Here is a 19,254-nt window from a genome sequence, read left to right as displayed (position 1 = left end):
CGGATCCGCACCTAATTTTTGGTAGTCGGATCCGCACCTCAATTTTCGGTAGCCGGATCCGCACCTAATCTTTTGTTAGTCGGATCCGCACCTATATTTTGAGTAGTCGGATCCACACCTATATTTTGGCTAGTCAGATCCGAACCTACATTTGGCTAGTCGGATCCATACCGAAGATTACGTTGGATGGTGTCTCCGAAGAATCTGACCATTGGATCATGAAGTTTCCGACCAATACTTGGTTGGAGATACGAAGTTTGGAGTCCTTCAAGATTCTCTATTATTCGTTCCAGCCAAAGGATGAAGATACATGCGCAAGCTGAGCTGGATGGAAGAACGGTGAATCTTGGAGAACTCCGGGGGCTACTGTTGTGGATATACTTCATAGGTATACCATCGACATGGTCCGATTCCGGCAAGCCCGGGTGGCCCACAGATGGTGGTGATGGCTTATGGCCCACCGGGCAGCCCAGCTGCTGTTGATCCTAAAGGATGAAGTCCAGCCCAGGATAGGGAAGCCGGATCCCAACCGACCATCGGAGTAACCCGGATCCATGGAGGCCCAGGAGTAACCCGGATCCATGGAGGCCCAGGAGTAACCCGGATCCATGGAGGCCCAGGAGTAACCCGGATCCATGGAGGCCCAGGAGTAACCCGGATCCATGGAGGCCCATGTGGAACCCGGATCGATGCGACGTAGGGAGGAAGGCAGATCCTTGACGTACACGGCAAGACCTTGTACCGTAGTTAGGCGACCTGTAATCCGGCTAGGACTCTCCATGTAAACCCTAGATCCGTGCGCCTTTATAAGCCGGATCCGGGGAGCCTTAGAGGCACGTTCAGAACAACCACAACTCATTGTAACAACGCGAAAGCGCCCAGATAATTCCAGACAAGCAGCAGTAGGCCCTGTCATCGTGCAGGTGTTCCGAAGCTGGGTAACTCGCGTACCACCGTCCCGAGAGCACTCCGCCCTATGGCCCCTACTTCTTCTCCCCCTCGTGAGGATCCCTCCTCCGGGGTACCGTCGATTAGGCAACGACATCTGGGTCGTCGAAGTTAAGGCGAGCGCTGGGGAAGTCATTCGCGCGGGCGCGCTCCATGCGCCGGCGGTTTCGCTGCTGACGATAATGAGATACGGCTCTTACTTCATCTTGCTCGAGACGAAATTTCTGCCTTTCGGCGAGCTCCTTTTTCCTCTGCTCTTCGAGGGCCGCCCGGTGCGCCTCGATCTCGGTCGCGGTGGCGGTTGCAGGGAGGGGGGTGGTGAAGGCGTCGACCGGAAGCTCTTCCTCGCCCCCTGCCATGAAGACTGCGGTCGGGTAGCGGTAGCGTGGGGCCTCGACGGAGTCCGGGTCGGAGTCGCTGCCGAAGAGGGAGAGGATGGAGTCGTCCTCGAAGCCATCTTCGAAGTCGCTTGGGTGAGAAACCAAGGAGATAGAGTCCTTGGCCGACACCGTGGCGATAGAGCGGGCAGTCGGGGACGCAGCGGTGGACCCAGCGACCGATGTTATAGCGATGATGTCGGTGAAGTCGGCGTCGATCGCGGCGATAACGGAGTCGATGGCGGGGACGCTGTCGATGGAGTCGGCGGCTGACGAGGTAACGATGGAGTTGGCGGTCGGCGCCACGACCGCCGAATCGGCATCATCTTCCAGGGCCGACTCGGTCTCTGCGTATACCTCGCCGGTGACCGGGCGGGTAGCAGTGAGGAGCTGTCCTGGCGCGAAGGGGTCGTGCGACCGACCGGGGCGAGGCTCGGCGGGGTCGCTGACACCGGCGAGCCCAACGAAGAGGTTGATGGAGCCGATCGGCACCATCCAGGCGTGCTTGAGAGGTGACGAGGCGGGCCGGTAGGTGCTTGGCTGGATGTGGAAGAAATTGCCGGTGGCGATCATCCTGCCGGAAGCGACCGGCCGCCGCACTGGCGAGTAGGGCCTCGCCGTAGCTCGGAGGCTTGATGTCCCATGCCCCACGGTGGGCGCCACTGTCGTGGATGTGACCACGGCAGATGCTACAGGGGGTAGCACTTCGTTGATGCGAGGGTAAGGGAACATCGCCATCTACGGGTCGAGGTGCAAGAGACGCAAGGGTTTTACCCAGGTTCAGCCCCTCCGGAGAGTAAAAGGTCTACGTCCTGCTAAATCTTTATTGCTCAGTGGAGAATTACAATGGGGGGGCTCAGTCGGCGATGAGCCAAGAGCTTACAATGAGGAGATTGGATCTCAGATGATGTGTCCCTCTAGGGTTTAGCCCGGGGGTTTATATTTCCACCCCCGGCCTAGGGTTACAAAGGGATAACTCCGAATCGTATCAGTTACTACAAATCCGGGATACCGCACCCTTCTTCAAGTATTCTCTATCTTGAATCGAGCAGATCTTGTCCTTAGAGCTTCGGCCCAGTCGCCTTCGGGCCCAGTCGATTGGGCGACTGGCGGTCCTCCCTGGGCCTTCATCCTCGTGGCGAGTGGGACTGGCGACCCACCCCCTATGGGCATATCCCCATCAGTGAGTGGTTTGACCCTCGAGCCGAGATTTTCCTTTCTTTTTGCAGTACAGGAAAACGAACAGAGTCCTAGATGGACGCGTCGCATAGTCGGTTCGGGTCGCTCACGGACCGTGGCCATGGCTACTGCAGAAACATATCAGGTACACGAGTTAAGGTTTTACCACCTCTCTCTGCTTGCGCCGCCATCGTAGCCTACTCCATCCCACCCGCCGGCGTGCACCGACGAACGGGAGGGCAAGTCTCCGGAACCGCTCGCTTCCTGTACGGGAGATGGCGAATTAGGTTTTTAGAAAGCGCTCTGCGCGACTGCTCAAGCTCTTCATCACGGACCGTCTTCCGTCCAAGTCGGGCGGTGCTGCATACCGTCGTCAACAACGTTACTGCTGCGACGTCATCTGCTACACCTCCATCGCCACCTCCACTAGATCGGTACGTGCGACATATCTCGATCTATTTAGCGATGAATGTTATGTTGTTTGCCCCGCTACTATTCATGTTGATTAATGCATCTAGTATGTTCGAGTTTCACATGTTAGTAGTTGCTCTCGTCATGCTTATATTCTGAAATTAATCATGAAAATTGTGCCTAATTATCCAACAAATACTACTCCATCAGACTCTAAATAATTATCGCAAGTTCAATGAACTTAGGGCGATTTTAGCCTACATTTTTACCTAAATATGTGACAAGTATTTAGGACTGGATGGAGTACTAAATATGTGCACAGGCCAACTTCAAACAAGAAGAAAAAGAAAGGAAAAGAAGGGCGTGCATAGCCGGTGGTGTTGCTAAAATCATACAACCTCTATCCATAAAATGATGTTGCAAATTTATCTAATATGTAGATACATCCGAATTTAGATAAATCTGACATATTTTTATTAACGGAGGGAGTACTACGACCTAGCTGACTACTCGGTTTGCAATGATCAAGACTAGGAACTAGTACCTAGCTAGGAAGAGACCAAGACAACCAAGGGTGAAGCGGGTGTAGAAAAGTTACTTCAAAATTCAGAGTGGCTGATTAGTTGTGAAAGGATGGCAAAAGAGCCACATCATGATTTCGTACATGATAAGGGGTGATGAGCAGCAAAATATTCCTTCCTTTTTCACCTTATGATAGGAAAAGTTTGCATGTGTCCGAAGAGTGAAAAAAGCTTCATCTTTTAATCATGAGCAGTGGAAGCCGTCATTATAACATAACCATACGCCTTTGCACCGTTAGCATCTTCCCATGTGAAGTATCGGTTCTTTATTCGCAAGAGTGTTTCGAAAGCAAAGCTTCCTTCTGGAGGTAACATTTTGAAACAAAAAAGCCCAAAAAAGACACGCCAAACTAGTAGCCCACAAAAATTAGCGCGGTATAGAGCCCGGCCCAATAAAGGCCCGCCAAATTTGGGCCAACCTTGACCCTGGCTGCTAGTTCCTCGTGTTCGTCCTGCCCCTGTCCCCAGTCTCGCCGCCGAAATCCTCTCCGGCGTGGCCGAAGCAGCCTCAGCTCCTCCTCCTGCCGAAGTACAGCTACTCTACCCCGCAGCTGTCCTACGCCGTACTCCCTACCATCCACCGGATTCGTGCGGGAATAAGACGCATCTAGATGCCCATGCAGTCAATCGCCGCTCCGACAAGGGCAGGGAGCCGTCTCTGCGTGCGCTGCGGTGAGCGGAAGGCCGCGCTCAAGCGGCCCAAGACTCTAGAGCAGGTGAGCCTCGCCGGCTTAGCTCTTTCAATACTCCTTTTTTTTTATGCTTCGAGTGTAGTTCCAGCCCACGGTTTAGTTGTAGCATATAGGAGCTTCATATCAGTTCATCGGATTGCTATAGTTCTGGGAAGTAGATACAGAAAAAAGATGTACCATTTGTGTATTCATGAGGCTTTTGCAAAATTATTTGATGCTGTAAATTGTGACGTTCCACCAAAATCTGTGCGATTTCTGTATATGCGTATGCACTGTATCACCTTCTTGTTTTTAGCTGACAAGTTTTTTGTTTTTATCATCTGGTAGCTATTGAGGAGTATTTGACATTTGCTTTGTAGATATGCAGGGAATGTTTCTATATTGTCTTCGAGGACGAGATCCATCGAACAATTGTTGACAGCAATTTGTTTAAAGCCGGCGAGCGTGTGGCAATTGGAGCTTCTGGTGGAAAAGGTATTTGCAGACTTGCACAAAACAATCAAGTAACCAATGCTTTTTTATGCAACACATGTGCTTCCTACTCACTACTCATTGAATGTTAGACACCTTAGCACCCGCTTCTGTATATCCCTTGCATGTCTAGTACGCTAGGTGATATTGTCTCCTTGAGAGCCATGCATTTTGCAAATGCAAAGTGTGTGTTATCAAAATGTTTGTTCAACCTTCTCGCCGCTGCCACAGGGATAATGCTTTTAATTTAAGACAACCAATTTACAAATATAGTTGCTACTGTTGCTGTTTGAAAAAATATGATAATCCAACTGGCAGTATTAAGCATTTATCTTATCTGTATAGCGCAAAGGTTTCATAAGCTTGGAATGCTTATTTCTTGCTTATCGAGCTCAGTCTTGTAGCAGATGATAACACTTTTTATTACTCTTATGCAGATTCGACTGTGCTTGCATACGTGTTATCAGAGTTAAACAAACGGCACAACTATGGCCTCGATTTGTTCCTTTTATCGATTGATGAGGGAATCACAGGCTACAGAGATGACTCTCTAGAAACTGTTAAAAGGAATGAGATCCAGGTTCCCCTCCTTACGTGATACACCCAGTTCTGCTGCAAATATATGCTTCTTAATGTTTTTCTCTTGTACTATTTTGATATACATTTTTTTCATATTCATGTTTTACTGATTTAACCATACAATTCACTTATTGCAGTATGGCCTACCACTGAAAATAGTATCTTATAAGGATCTCTATGACTGGACAATGGATGATATTGTGAAAGCAATTGGCCTTAAAAACAATTGTACTTTCTGTGGTGTTTTTCGACGTCAGGTAGCTCTTACATACCCTTCTCATTAAGACAACTGCATGCTCATTAATCAAGTGAACATTCCATTCTTATTAGGCACTAGACCGAGGTGCTGCTCTGTTGAAGGTTGATAAGATTGTAACTGGGCATAATGCAGATGACATTGCAGAGACTGTTTTGCTAAATATTTTGCGTGGCGATATTGCGAGGTAAATGTTGGTTATACTAAATAAGGTATGATTTTATCTTTGTTTTCTTTAATAATTTGTGTTGGTAATATGCTTTTATTTTATAGGTTAAGTAGGTGCACCTTCATAACTACTGGTGAAGATGGACCAATCCCTAGATGCAAGCCTTTCAAATACACCTACGAGAAGGAGATTGTTATATATCCTTTACATGTCACATTCCAATCAATTTTAAGTTCCTGTTAACTTATTATGCTTTATCTATCAAACGTGTGCTGATGATATTTAATCCTTGACTGTATGACACGTATGCTTATTTCAAAAAGCTGGACTACTTCTCCACTGAATGTAATTCCTGGTTCACTTCTTATCAATTTCTCACTCTCTGTAATTGAGCAGTACCTCATAGTTCCATTAGCTGAACATACTAGGGAGGGTTGATATAGAATAAAAATATATGTTTCCAGTAATCAGTGCCTAACATTTAATAGTCAATGCCATACACATTGTTATAGTTTTGCTAATCTTTTTTCCTCCAAACTTGGAGTGATGTATAGAGTATAGTACGAATCTTTATTGACCACTGTTCTCATCTTCTATCGAAATCTAATATGTTAATTGGTTCTATACCACAATTCAGGTATCTATTCACCAAATGCATATCGTGGATTTGCTCGTGAATTCATTAAAGATTTGGAAAGAATGAGGTAAAGTCTTATGCTGTCCAAAAGTAGGATTTATAGAATTTAAATTCCTCATCTGTTAGTGCATGCTAGGTTGCTACCTCTGTTAATTTATCTTGTTCATCACATGATGGATCTTGGGTTTCAGTAGCTTGGCTCAGTACATTATCAATGATGCAGGCCTAGAGCTATCCTGGACATCATAACCTCTGGCGAAAATTTCCGGATATCCACGACAACAAGAATGCCAGAGCAAGGAACATGTGAACGTTGTGGTTACATTTCTAGTCAGGTATTGTGATCACATCTACTGTGAAATATGCCACCCTGCTAGATTCTATGATAGCTCAAGATAACCAAAGAATGATTCATTTGCTAAGACATTTTAAGATAGGTTGGTTAATTGCTTATACAGGGAAAACTATTTTTCTTGAAATTATTTGAATAATACACCACTAAAGCACAGTGAGCTGATGTAGGACATTTGTATCCAAGTATCTGACTGCATGAATTAGCCCTGATTTTGTTGCCTTTTAAACTTTTTCAACGCTTTTACTCACTGAATATTGGATGGAAATCCTGGCTCTGTAGAAACTATGCAAAGCTTGCGTCTTGCTTGAAGGATTGAATCGAGGCCTGCCGAAGCTAGGCATAGGGAGGACTGCTAAAAGCGGCGCTGGAGCTGATGGTAACGGTGAGCGCCAAGGCAAACGTCCAGAGAGGAATAGGTCGAGCCTGCATGGAAAGCACGGCAACTTAGACTTCTGAATATGTGTTGTAACAATGGTCACCGAGGAAAACTTCCGTTGCTGGTGTTCTTTGTTTGTTCCCTATGATATGATGTACTTCTATAATCTACTCTGTTTCAGTTCATGCCCGTCGCTGCTTGTTAAGACGGGAATTGATCAAAATGAAATACATGTATCTAGCACTGCCGGGGAACTGTTAGTCAATCAGAAGGTCACAATTTGTTTCAAAAAAAAAAAGTTGACACGATTTGCACAAGATGTCTGGATCACTCACAAAATCTCAAATCCAGAGATAGCATGATAGAGAAGGCACACTTCTGTGACCATGCCAGCAATGTGCTGCAGGCACACCAATGCTGCTGGAAAGGACTGACTGAAGAATGCTGCTGGAAAATGACTGACTGAACAAACCATTCCTGTGGGATCAGCCATCTCAGCTGATGTCTGTTGGTCCTCTTCGCCACCTACCTGTGGGAGCAGAGGAGCAGATGATGATCTGCCCGGATCGCCTGAAATCAAGAAGATGGCTAGAGCTGTGACCTGGGTGACCCCTACGTCGACAATGGAATGTTGAGGGGCCCGCCCTCCTACTGTGATCTAGCTAGTGTTTGAGGCGCCCTGGGTTTTTATGCTTTTGTCACGACGAACTTGTTGTGTTCTGCTTGTCGACTATAAAACCTGATCACAGGGTTTCATTGAGGAAATGGAACCATGGGCAGGAGTCATGTTATCTAAAACAATCTCAATCCAGATTTGATCTACACTTTTGAGAAATGAGAGACAGACGAATCAACCTGTGAACGCTCCATTACTATTTTTAGACGGAAGGCTCGAAGTGAGCCCGGCTTTGAATTAACGAAGCCATCAACCGGCCAGGAGTTACACCAAGATTACAACACACACGCGCCAAGCGCACAACCCAAACCGCAACAAAAGACAACACAGAAAAGCAAGCCGAAGCGCCATATGATCCAGGAAGAGGGAGCCTTGTCTTCTGTTGCACCGGAGGGATCGCGACCGTGTCCACGCCAACAAACCTCCACCGCACCAAGACTGCAACTCAAGGGGGAACTCAGCAACGGGCCGGCCACCTGGCAGAGCTTGAGGAACCAAAGGAGGGGGGGTCTTGCGGCGACGCCTCCAAGAAGGTGAATGGCGCAAGAGTGCGTCATCGTCGTCGGCAGAGAAGGACCTGCAAAGTTTTCACCCAGACCCGAGAACCACTACCCATGGAGCTCAGGCTAGGTCCAGACCAAACACACAACATCATCCCCCGGCATTGGGATAAGCACACCGGCAAGAGCTGCGACCAGACGCCGACCTAGCAAAGCCCCCCAAGGCGCTAGGAAGGAAATCAGCTACCGCAGCAAGCCGTGTAAAAGCAGCCAGGCCGACGTTGTGAGAGGGCTGCGACACCATCGAGAGGTCACACAGTGTTCCACAAGGCACTACCAGAGAAGCTTACACGAAGCGAGGCCTCCAAGAGGAGCAGATTGAGGCGGAGGGATGGAATCCATCATTTCGAACAGGAGGACCATCATCGGGACGCCTTCAACAAGGGAACGACACCCGCAGGTGACGCCGTCGCCGGCACAGGCCAGAGCCATATGCAGCTTTCGCCGAGGTCCAAACCTGGATAGAAAATCCGGACGCCGTCGCGAGGACGTAGAGCGAACAAGGCGGAGATCACTGCCGCGCCTCTAACCTAAGTCGCACTATGAGCTAGCCCCAACTCGACTCAACCGCAGGAAACACGTGCTGGCTGGCGGAGGGTTCGGCCAGACCCTGCTCTAGGCGTCCAAGACCCTAGATTGGCGGCACCACGAAGTCCACCATCCCCAGCGCGGGAGCACACCTGCACAAGCACGACCAAATTGGTTGGAGGGAGAACAGACCGCAGCCGCCGGAGAAGCTGCAGTACTGAGCCAGCCCAAGGACCACGTCCCAGATGGCTAGCAAGGACGTCGCCCCAACGACTCCAGAATGTGGGGACGTCGCCCCAACGACACCCCACCGCCGGAAGCTCAACCGAGCTCCGACAAGCCCGAACGGGCGGATCGCGAAAACCAGCGCTGCCGGTCCAATCCGGGCACGACCACCAGCCGCGACGGAAGGTAGCAGAGGAGGTCCTGCGTGCAGCGCACGAGCAGAAGACCACCCAAATCGGCCGGGCCCTCCCCTCCAGACCCAGATCTAGGCCCGCGGGCCCAGATCGGCCGCCGCCACCAGGAACAGCACAGCGTCGGCTGACGGAGGCAAAGGGCACCACCGCCGCGAGCGCACGCCTCGCCGCCAACCACGGCGGATCCACGCCGGCCTGGGCCGGAGCCGGCGTCCTCCAACGCCGCTGGTCGGACCCGCCCGTCGGGCCTCCCAGACGCAGGGGTGAGAGCGGAACCGCCGCCGCCAGCACCGCCCGGGCTTTGCCCGGCGGCTCCCGCCGGCGGCGGCGGGGGGGAGGAGCGAGGAGGGTGGGGAGAGGGTGGGGAGGGCGGGGACGCCCCGGTCGCCCACGGGGGAGGCGACGGGAGCGAGATGTCCTATTGTGGCGCCACTTTGAGCGCTCCATTACTATTCAGAACATGTTTTGAATGGGGTACTATTATTTTAAGGGAATCTTCTTTTTTTTTGTTTCTCGAATTGTGGATTGTATTTATACTTGTAAGTGTATGTTATATTGACCCTGTCATTTTTTTTGTAAATTACTTGTAAACTTGTAAATTATTAAATCATGTATCGGTAGAGCATCTTTAGTCTCCATGTTACATCAGCAAACCAAAGCAAGACAGCTCGGCCATACACCGGTAAGAACACAAGCACGCAATGGTAACCTTTTATCTAGGTACACGAGCTCCTACGGCCGATGATAAAACCAGACGACAGTAAGAACATGTTACAAGTGTCGGGATGCCGTGAACATGATGTACCTTTTGATTTGGGGAGTTCCAGTAACGCACATTCCTTGCCGTCACCGTTTCTGCCTATTATGTTCCTGTCCTTCTCCCTATACTCACCGTTGGTGGCTCTTCACTGAATGATCAACATAAATGACTGAAATCGGATCATATACATCCGGGGGCCACTTAACTCAGAAGTTTTCAGTTGATGATGATTCCCAACTTTTCTTGCAACCTCCTTTCATGATGGATGTATATTAAAAGTTCACAGTTAAGTGCTGAAAAGCACAATAGTGATTCTTTGCTAAAAAGAATTCCATTGCTGAAGCTAAAAACAAGCTTAGAGACTGTTAAGACTTACTGAGCAGAAAAAGCAACCCCTTTCAAACTCTAAGGAAACTATTCCAACACTGGAGTCCCTTTTCCATTACATGTTTTAAATAAAAAGTAAAGATAGCACTAACAGGTCGAAACCAGGTCTAGGCAGTAATGCAACATTGAACTGCACTGCAAGACTTGAGATTCATTACTCCTCCGTGAAGTCGGGCGCGCTTTGCCACTAACACAGATACCACAGAACTCATAATGCGTCCTTGTTCTTCAGCTGACATTTCTATCTGGAATGGCAATAAGAAAAAAATAAAGGAATCAGTAAAAAGTGTTATCCGGCATCTGAACATAGTCAAAGACAAAATAGAAGGTACGACAGTAATCAAATATTATGTGGTCACCAAAAGCCAAAATGATACACAAGTTCGAGCTTATAGATTAGACGACAAAATGTTCGGAACTGCATAAATAATTTACGCTTACAGTTTATCCATCAATATGTTGCTTAATAGAATTCTTCAGATAACATATGGAACCAATAACCATATACACATTTCACAGTTATACCGAACGATCAATGGTACATGGGATGAAAAAGTAACAAAAGTAATGGATGTAGGATGATCAGTGCAGCCTATTATTTAAACATTTTATGATAATGTGTTGATCAAAACCACAAGTTTCGATCACGAATAAGCATACATGAAGCAAATGGACAGCAAAGCTTTAATATAATTCAGTAATATCATCATACTAGTTCAGAGATCAGTAGATCACCGAAATTAAGAAAGCTAAAGGCAAACCTTGCAAGATGATCACCCTTGAGCGCAGGGAAGATGGGGGGCCATGTCATCATAAAAGGATGGATCTGCTCTAGAGTTTGATCCTCTTGCGTCACCTCATACACTTTACGCAGCACCCTGCGCCTAGTATCGTAGCAGAGTGCACATTTTCCCAACTTGAGGAAAACAAACTCGGCAAAATCCCCCGTCTTGGTTGTTTGGAAAAGAGTAGCAGGCTCGCCATCAGCCGTCCAACCTGTCACCCCCAAAGTAGCAAACATCCCAGGCAAGCTAACGACATCAAGAAGCTGCCACCAGTCCCCAATGTGGAGCCAGATACAAAGCTCGAGGTCCTTATCAAGATGGATAAGAAAAAATCCTGAATCATAGGTAGCCGAAAGCATCATATCTTTGCAATCATACCGCTCCATTCCTTCCGGGAGCGGAATCGTGGAGAAGCTTGAGGTTTCCAGATCCAGCGCGGCGATGCTGGTAGAGTGCTCCAAATAGATCTTGGTGCCGACCAGCAGAGGTTTGGAGCCCGGCTTGGGATAAGGGAGCACCACCTCGGCCAATGACCGGAAGCGCCACTGGCCGTCTTGTTGCAGCACGTATATGTGCGCCTTGTATTTAAAGGAATATTTGTTTTCTTTCCTGAGGAACCCCAAGGACAGCAATACGTAGACGAGCCTGTTGCGGCCACCTTGGTGTTGAACTTTCAGGAGTAATTGGGCGACGGTGCACGAGGGGCCGCCGAAGTGGTCGTATGGGGTCATGGGGATGGCGACGACGCCTCGCTGAGGGCTCATCGGCCAGTGCACTTCGACCTCGCGTCTCTCGCGGTAGAAGCCGCTGACGAGCATGGTGTCGTTCTGGAGATCACAGATGCACGCGAATTCCTCGTCGTAGGAAGCTGTAGCTCTCGGCCATGCAGACGGCTGCCGCGAGGTCCTGCGGCAGCTGGTCAACATGCGGCATGGGCACGAAGCGCGGGCGGAGCAGCGCGAAGCTGGTCGTCGACCTCGTGGCGACGTAGAAGCCGAGGAGGCGGGGCGGGTGGTGCCAGCGGAACCGGTGGAGGAAGAGCGGGTCGGAGGCCACGAAGAACCAGCGTTTGCAGACGAGGATAGCACGGACGAGGCTGGTGGGGAGGCCGAGGCGGACCATGATCTCGCGGAGGAGGTCGTCGTTGTTGAGCACCATGGATAACGCGTCTGCGGCCTGCGGAGGCGGTTGGGGGAGCCTCTGCATCTTGCCGTCCGTGTGCGTAGGTGGTGTGACCCTGAAATTAGGATCGGCGATGAATTAGAATCCATGAGTACATGTCGAAAGTAACGGAGGAGAGAAAATGAATCTTACCCTTCCAGAATCTCAGTAGGATCCATCGATCGCCTGTTTAAGTCCCCCTCTTAGAATTCAATCTACACTGTGATCAGGATTCAGGAGTTCGGGGAGGGGGAGGAGACGTCGGGGAAGTAGTTGCCGCCTTGCCGGTGAAACAGATGTCGTCAATGCATCGGCGCTCCACGATGCCGAGGAGACCTACGGGCAAGGCGATGGAGTTGGGGAGAACGAGGAGTAGGACGGTCCTGGCGTGAGGGGGATAGGAGGCAGCGGAGTTCGGCGCGGCGATCGCGGCGTCGAGTTGGTACGGGGAAGAAAGCGCCGGGCTGTGGTGGTCGACGCGGATGCGGGGAAGAAGTGCGGGACGAGGGGTGGTCGGGAGCGAGCGGGAGGCGAGGTGGGTGGCGGCGGGGTAGAAGGAGGATGCTGTCTTCAGGTCGGGGGTTTTGGGATTTGGATGAAACACCTTCAAACGTTTTTTTTTATTTTTTTTAATTAATGAATGAACACCTCCAAGCGTTTGCCCGCAAAAAGAAAAAAGAAAAGAACACCTCCAAGTGTTGAATGGGTGGATGTTTTTCTGGGTGGCAGGAAGATGGCGCGAGGGCGAACGGCTTTGGACGCGATCCCGCCTCTCCCGCAAGCATTACGGGAACGCGCCGGCGCCGCTGTGCCGACGGCCAGATTCTGTGCAGCTGTACTGACGGCAAAATATCGAGGCCATCGGTACAGGACCCGTTCCGGTCAAGCCAGCAGGCAAACCGTCGGCACAGGAAAATGTCGGTATAGAAAGGTTTATGCTGACGGCAACCGTCGACATAGTTTCGGCCGTCTCCACAGCCTCTCTGCCGTGATGGCGAGGTAACAGCGTCAGGCCTGTGCTGATGCCTCCGTCGGCACATATTTCAGCCCTGTGCCGACGGCTTTTACCACATTAATCTTCAAAAAATCATAACTAAATCATCATAATTCAGAAAAATACAAATAATATATCAAAATTTTCAGAAAAATAAGTTCTATCTTGAAAAAATATCAAACTTGGAATATTGCAAATATCTCAAAAATGAGCTATCATGTCCGATGTTTTATTGCTTTCACGCAGAACAACCAATGTTATGGCTAGAATCGTCGCATAGTTTGTGATAGTATGTCCATATTGTACACACATGTGCATCTTGGAAAGTGCCAAAAACGAGATATTTTTTGAAGAAACCACCAAATTAAAGTTTCACATTGGTACCAACATATTTTTCAAAAATACCAGACCACCTTAGAAGGACAATTTCTCAACCGATGTATCTAGAACCTTTTCATCCACCTCTCATGAAAAAGATAAATTCATGCCGAATCGGTAGGAGGCCGACCAGATTTGAACTTCAGGTACATGATATAATGCTCAAGATTTTTCGTAAAAATCGTTTTTAGATTCACAACATGCTATTTTATCAGATATCCAGTACAAGTTTAGCGAGCCTCAGCCCGACAAAGGATTTCATGCCTGCCATTTTGAATATAGTTTGAAACGGGCATAATAAATTCAAAAACGATCCAAACAATGTGAAACCTTCGCGTGATGTCATCTTATATGTCATAATTGCAACGAAAAATATTAAAGTTAGAAAATTACAAACATCACAGAAATTCCTTCACAAAATGAGCTATCACGTTCGAGATTTTATGACATTTAGGTCAAACGACCAATGTTATGGATAGAATCGTGGCATGGTTTGTGATAATATGCCCATATTGTGCACACATGTGCATCTTGGGATGTGTTACGATTTTTCATTTTCAACGCACGAAAAAGTCATTTTCCATTTTTGAGTGCCACGGGATGTTTTATGAAGCAATCACCAAGTTAGTGTTTCACATTGGTACCAACACATTTTTCAAAAATACCAGACCACCTAAGAATGATAATTTCTCAACCGGTGTATCTAGATCCTTTTCGACCACATCTCATCAAAAAGACAAATTCATACCAAATCGGCAGGTGGCCGACCACATTTGAACTACAGGAACATGATATAATGCTCAAGATTTTTCATAAAAATCATTTTTAGATTCACAACATGCTATTTCATCAGAGATCCAGTGCAAGTTTAGCGAGCCTCAGCCCAGGGATCTTCATGCCTGTTATTTTGAATATAGTTTGAAATGGGCATAATAAATTCAAAAAGATACAAACAATGTGAAACCTTCGCGTGGTGTCATATTATATGTCATAATTGCAAGGAAAAATATTAAAGTTGGAAAATTACAAACGTCACAAAAATTCCTTCACAAAATGAGCTATCACGTTCGAGGTTTCATGACATTTACGTCAAACGACCAATGTTATGGATAGAATCGCGGCATAGTTTGTGATAATATGCCCATATTATGCACACATGTGTATTTTGCGATGTCTTATGATGTTGCGGGAGGAAATTTTCCTTTTTATCGCGCGAAAAAGTCATTTTCCATTTTTGAGGTGCCGAAAACGGGATGTTTTGTGAAGCAACCACCAAATTAGGTTTCACATTGGTAGCAACATATTTTTTTAAATACTAGACCACCTAAGATGAAAAATTTCCCAACCGGTGTATCTGGAACCTTTTCGTTCACCCCTCATGCAAATTCTTGCCGAATCGGTAGCAGGCCGGCCAGATTTGAACTACAAGTACATGATCTAATGCTCATGATTTTTTGGAAAAATGATTTTTAGGTTCAAAATATGATATAAATGTCAGATTTGGATTCCTTTCATTTTTCTAATCGATTTAGACATATTATTTGTCAAATTCTGATTTACGAATTTAAAGATGTTAATTATTCCATATTAAGTAGAAAAGGAAAAAAATAAAATCATTTTATTGTCCATTTGAATTCAATATCAATATACTTATTCTTGTAGTTTATGTAGGTAATTTTTTGGAATTCAAAAAAATAAAGATGTGCAACATTAAGGAATAGGGGTTAATAGTATTGATATGGTATTATCATCAACAAGGTGTCATTTCTTTCATGGAAGCTAGTCTAAATGGAACTGAGAGGTTAAGCCTGCTAGGGTGGAGTAGTGTGAGTGTAAGGGTACATTGCCCTTATGTGTGGTTTTGGTAATCAATGACAACCCCTATGGACTAATGTTTTCATTGAGTTTATATGAAGGAATATTCCATAGGATCTACTTGCTCTCCATGTGTTGGATTCAAGTATGGATGCCATGAAGATAAAGATATACCTTGTGTATTGGCATCAAGATCATCGGTATGAAGATATATATGTGATATGATCAAGAAGAAGAAATGAAGATGGAGTTCTTATGTGGAACTCAATATTAGCCATGCTCTATCTTAAGTGAGTATGAGAAGATACAAGGTTGAGTTGGGCAAGTTCAAGATGAGCATCTTGAGTGGATCACATGCTTGAAGCTTGCCGTCCATTTGGTGATAGTGGACATGTGAAGATGTGCATCAATAGAGCTTTCCCATCATAGTGTATGGGGGAGCATTTGTGAGTATACACGAAGCGACAATGATCAAGTGATGGGATGCGCAAGGCAAAGGTATGACCTTGATAGGTTTTTTTCCTTTTACCGGTCTCGAGGTGGTTGATGGGAGACCGGATTATAGGATAGATAGCCGCACTATCAAGAGGGGCTTTCGGTTGGGTAACTTGATCACATCATCTTAGGGAGCTCAATCCTTTGCATACTTTGCATATTCTTATTTCTTCTTGGTATTTCTCGGTGTGAGGTTCTTGAGCTTGTTGCTAGCTTTACAACAAGCCCAAGTTCATCGAAAACGGAGTTCGCATGCATCTTCTATTGCATTTTCAAGGTTGGGTGATTTTACCGGTTATTCATGATATAAGGTTGTACCTTTTATATTCATGATAAAATCCCCTCCTACAGATTCTTGGGTTTTCACTTTCCATAAGATAGCATTCGTTATTATCTTCCAAACAAAATTGGTTTCATGCGATTCGGAGTTCGGGAGCATTTGTTATTAAAGAAAAGGGAAAAAGGAAAAAGAATAAAAAGAAAAAGAACAAAAGGGGCAGCGGACCGACCGGCCAGACCGGACCGGCCACCGGCCCACCCGGTCTGCGCCGGACCAGGCGCTGGTGCCTTCCGGGCCAGGTCCAGTGGCCTCTGGCCCATGACCGGCCGGTGGCCCGGTCCGCGACCGGCCTGCCGGAGCCCACCTCGGCCCGACCAAAATCTCCTTTGGGCCGCTCACCGCCGCTCGGCCCACACGGCCGCCGCCGCCCGCGGCCTACCCTCCTGGCCGCACGCGCGCCCGGGCCGCCGCTGCCCATGCGGCCCGCTCGCCGCTGCCTGCCTCGCCCAGTGGGCCGCCCACCCCCACGCGCCCCTTACCTACACCGCCGCTCACGCACGCTGTGTGCGCGCCCGGCTGCTGGGCCGGTCCGGCCGGATGGGCCACCGGCCGCATCAGCGCCGAATCCGGTCGGCCGGCCTGGCAGCCGGCTGGGCCGTTTTTCTGACTGTTTTTCTGCCCGATTTTCTGTCTTTTTCCCCCAACAGCTATTTTCCCCTTTAGCTATAAATAGGCTTCTTCCACCTTGGGCAAAAGTAGTTCTTCCTATTCTCTCTCCTCCATTGCTACTATTTGAAGAACTTGCTCTCCCCCTTGATTCCTCCAACCATTCTTGCTCATATTTGAGGATTTGAGAGAGGGGATCTAGATCTACACTTCCACCAAACCAATTCTTCTCTAAGTGAGGGAATCTCTTGGGATCTAGATCTTGGAGTCTTTGGTTGACTTTCGCCCTTGTTCTTCCTCTCCAATCTCATCCTAGCATTCGTTGCTTTGGTGGGATTTGAGTGTGAAGGACTTGAACACCTCCGGTGTTCTTGCTTTGCATCATTGCATAGTGTTGAGCTCTCCACCACGATTTGTTCGAGTGAGAGACCGTGAGCTTGTTACTCTTGGAGGGTGACCTCCTAGTTGGCTTGGTGGGTGTCCCGGTGATCTCTTCGTGGAAGATTGTGAAGGGGCCCGGGCTTCTCCTTCGTGGAGCTTGTGAAGTGGTTGTGGAGCTTGCCATCTCCGGAGCGGAGGAAAAGCTAACCATAAGGAAAGGGCCATAATCCTTCGTGGGTGTGGTTCGGAGAATAGGGTGAGCCTTCGTGGCGCGGGGAATCCTTCGTGGGACCTCCACTCCTCCAAACGTGATGTACCTTGTTGCAAAGCAAGGGAACACGGGAATACATCCTCGTCTCCGCGTGCCTCGGTTATTTCTATACCCGAGCTCTCTTTCCTTGTGATAGCCATCGTGCTTGAAGTACATATATCTTGCTATCACGTGTGCTACATATATCTTGTGCATATCTTGCTTAGCTCTAGTTGCTATTGGTACACCTAGTTGAGCTTAGCATATTTAGGGTTTGTGCTTGTAAACTAAACGATAGTTTAATTCCGCATTCTTACAAGACAAATCCGCAAGAGTTTGTAATTGCCTATTCACCCCCCCTCTAGGCGACATCTCGATCTTTCAATTGGTATCAGAGCAAGGTCTCTCCTTGTTTTAGGCTTCACCGCCTTGAGAGTAAAGATGTCGGCTAGTAATTTAGTGCACAATGACACAATTATCTTTGTTGGCACAAATTATCATTTGTGGCGAAATTGCTTGCTTTGTAAACTTCGGACCTTGTGCCCAAACATTGAGCAATTTCTAGATGTAGGTTTTTCTCCTCCGATGGATCCTCAAAATCTATCTTTAGAGGATGAGAAAAACTTACATCTTGAAGCTCAAGTATCTAATGAGCTTTTATTATCCTTGAGACCCGATTTTTGTAGGTTCTTGATATATATAAAGCGAAAGTCGTCTCATGAGATGTGGATCAAGCTTAAGGAAATGTTTGGTGGATCCACTTCTCATTTGGTCGGTGGTGACTCCGAGGAGCTCTCTTCTTCTTCACATCATGAAGAGCTCCAAGTTGCTTCCACCTCCAGCCGTGATGAGTCATCATCTTCTTCCACTTCACCAACGTGTTGCAAGACACAAGGTAATGATATGGTGAGTGGTGAGGAAAATTGCAATGTTGATATTGTGCTCAATAGTGATGACTCTTCATCTCTATCTCATTGCAATGTTTCCTCTTTGGACTTAAACACATCTTGCATTGAAAATAATCTACATGCTTGTGTTGATAGTCCTTGCATATCATGTGTAAATTGCTTACATACATCTCATGAGGATATGCTTGCCTTGTCTTGCTCCCATAATCAAAATGTTTCTATTTCCTCTAGTTGCTTGTTGACTAACATTGTAGAGGAAACCGAACACTCTATGGATCAAGACATGATTTCAAATGAGGATTCAAGAATATCTTCATCTTCATCCTCCGGTATGCACATGTGCCTTATGGCAAATGGGCCAAAGGTATCTCCTACTTTGACTCCTAACACATCCTCTAATGATGAGAGTGATGATGATGATAATGATGAAGAACATAATATCTTGGTGCATGATATGGCAATGGTATATGCTTCTCTTCGTGGTAATAAAGAAGCTCGTGCTTATCTCGAACACTCTATGGATACCTTGAATAAATATAGGGAAACCATAGTGGAGTTGGAGTCCCATGTTGAAAATGGGGAAATGAGATTCACTCTCCTCAAGCATGAGCTAAAAGATGAGAAGCATGCTAATTTCATGCTTACACAAAAAATTGAATCCTATATGCATGAAAATGAGAAAACTATTGTTGATGCTTGTACTACTAACTCTAATTCTTGTGAAGCATCGACCTTAAAGGAGAATGTTGAGCTAAGGGCTCAACTTGAGTTGCTAACTAG

At 47.3% G+C, this 19,254-nt stretch overlaps 2 protein-coding genes across 2 annotated transcripts; one reads left to right on the top strand and one right to left on the bottom strand.

Moving 5' to 3' along the window:
• Positions 1 to 3,965: 3,965 nt before the first annotated feature.
• LOC127305902 (cytoplasmic tRNA 2-thiolation protein 1) lies at positions 3,966 to 7,216 on the top strand. The gene is made up of 10 exons (XM_051336503.2): positions 3,966 to 4,212; positions 4,548 to 4,662; positions 5,097 to 5,239; positions 5,376 to 5,495; positions 5,569 to 5,681; positions 5,768 to 5,860; positions 5,968 to 6,008; positions 6,301 to 6,367; positions 6,524 to 6,635; positions 6,935 to 7,216. The coding sequence occupies exons 1-10, from the start codon at positions 4,108 to 4,110 to the stop codon at positions 7,109 to 7,111; spliced, it is 1,086 nt and encodes a 361-aa protein (XP_051192463.1). The 5' UTR covers positions 3,966 to 4,107; the 3' UTR covers positions 7,112 to 7,216.
• A 146-nt stretch (positions 7,217 to 7,362) lies between these two features.
• On the bottom strand, positions 7,363 to 12,486 carry LOC127309974 (uncharacterized). Its single transcript, XM_051340682.2, has 5 exons — positions 12,461 to 12,486; positions 12,086 to 12,383; positions 11,123 to 12,039; positions 8,130 to 8,284; positions 7,363 to 7,601 (listed from the first exon to the last, which is right to left on the bottom strand). The coding sequence occupies exons 1-5, from the start codon at positions 12,484 to 12,486 to the stop codon at positions 7,363 to 7,365; spliced, it is 1,635 nt and encodes a 544-aa protein (XP_051196642.2).
• Between the last annotated feature and the right edge of the window lie 6,768 nt (positions 12,487 to 19,254).

Source organism: Lolium perenne, chromosome 6, assembly GCF_019359855.2.
Source record: "Lolium perenne isolate Kyuss_39 chromosome 6, Kyuss_2.0, whole genome shotgun sequence".
In the NCBI taxonomy this organism is placed as follows: Eukaryota; Viridiplantae; Streptophyta; class Magnoliopsida; order Poales; family Poaceae; genus Lolium; species Lolium perenne.
This window is presented reverse-complemented; position numbering and strand designations above follow the sequence as displayed.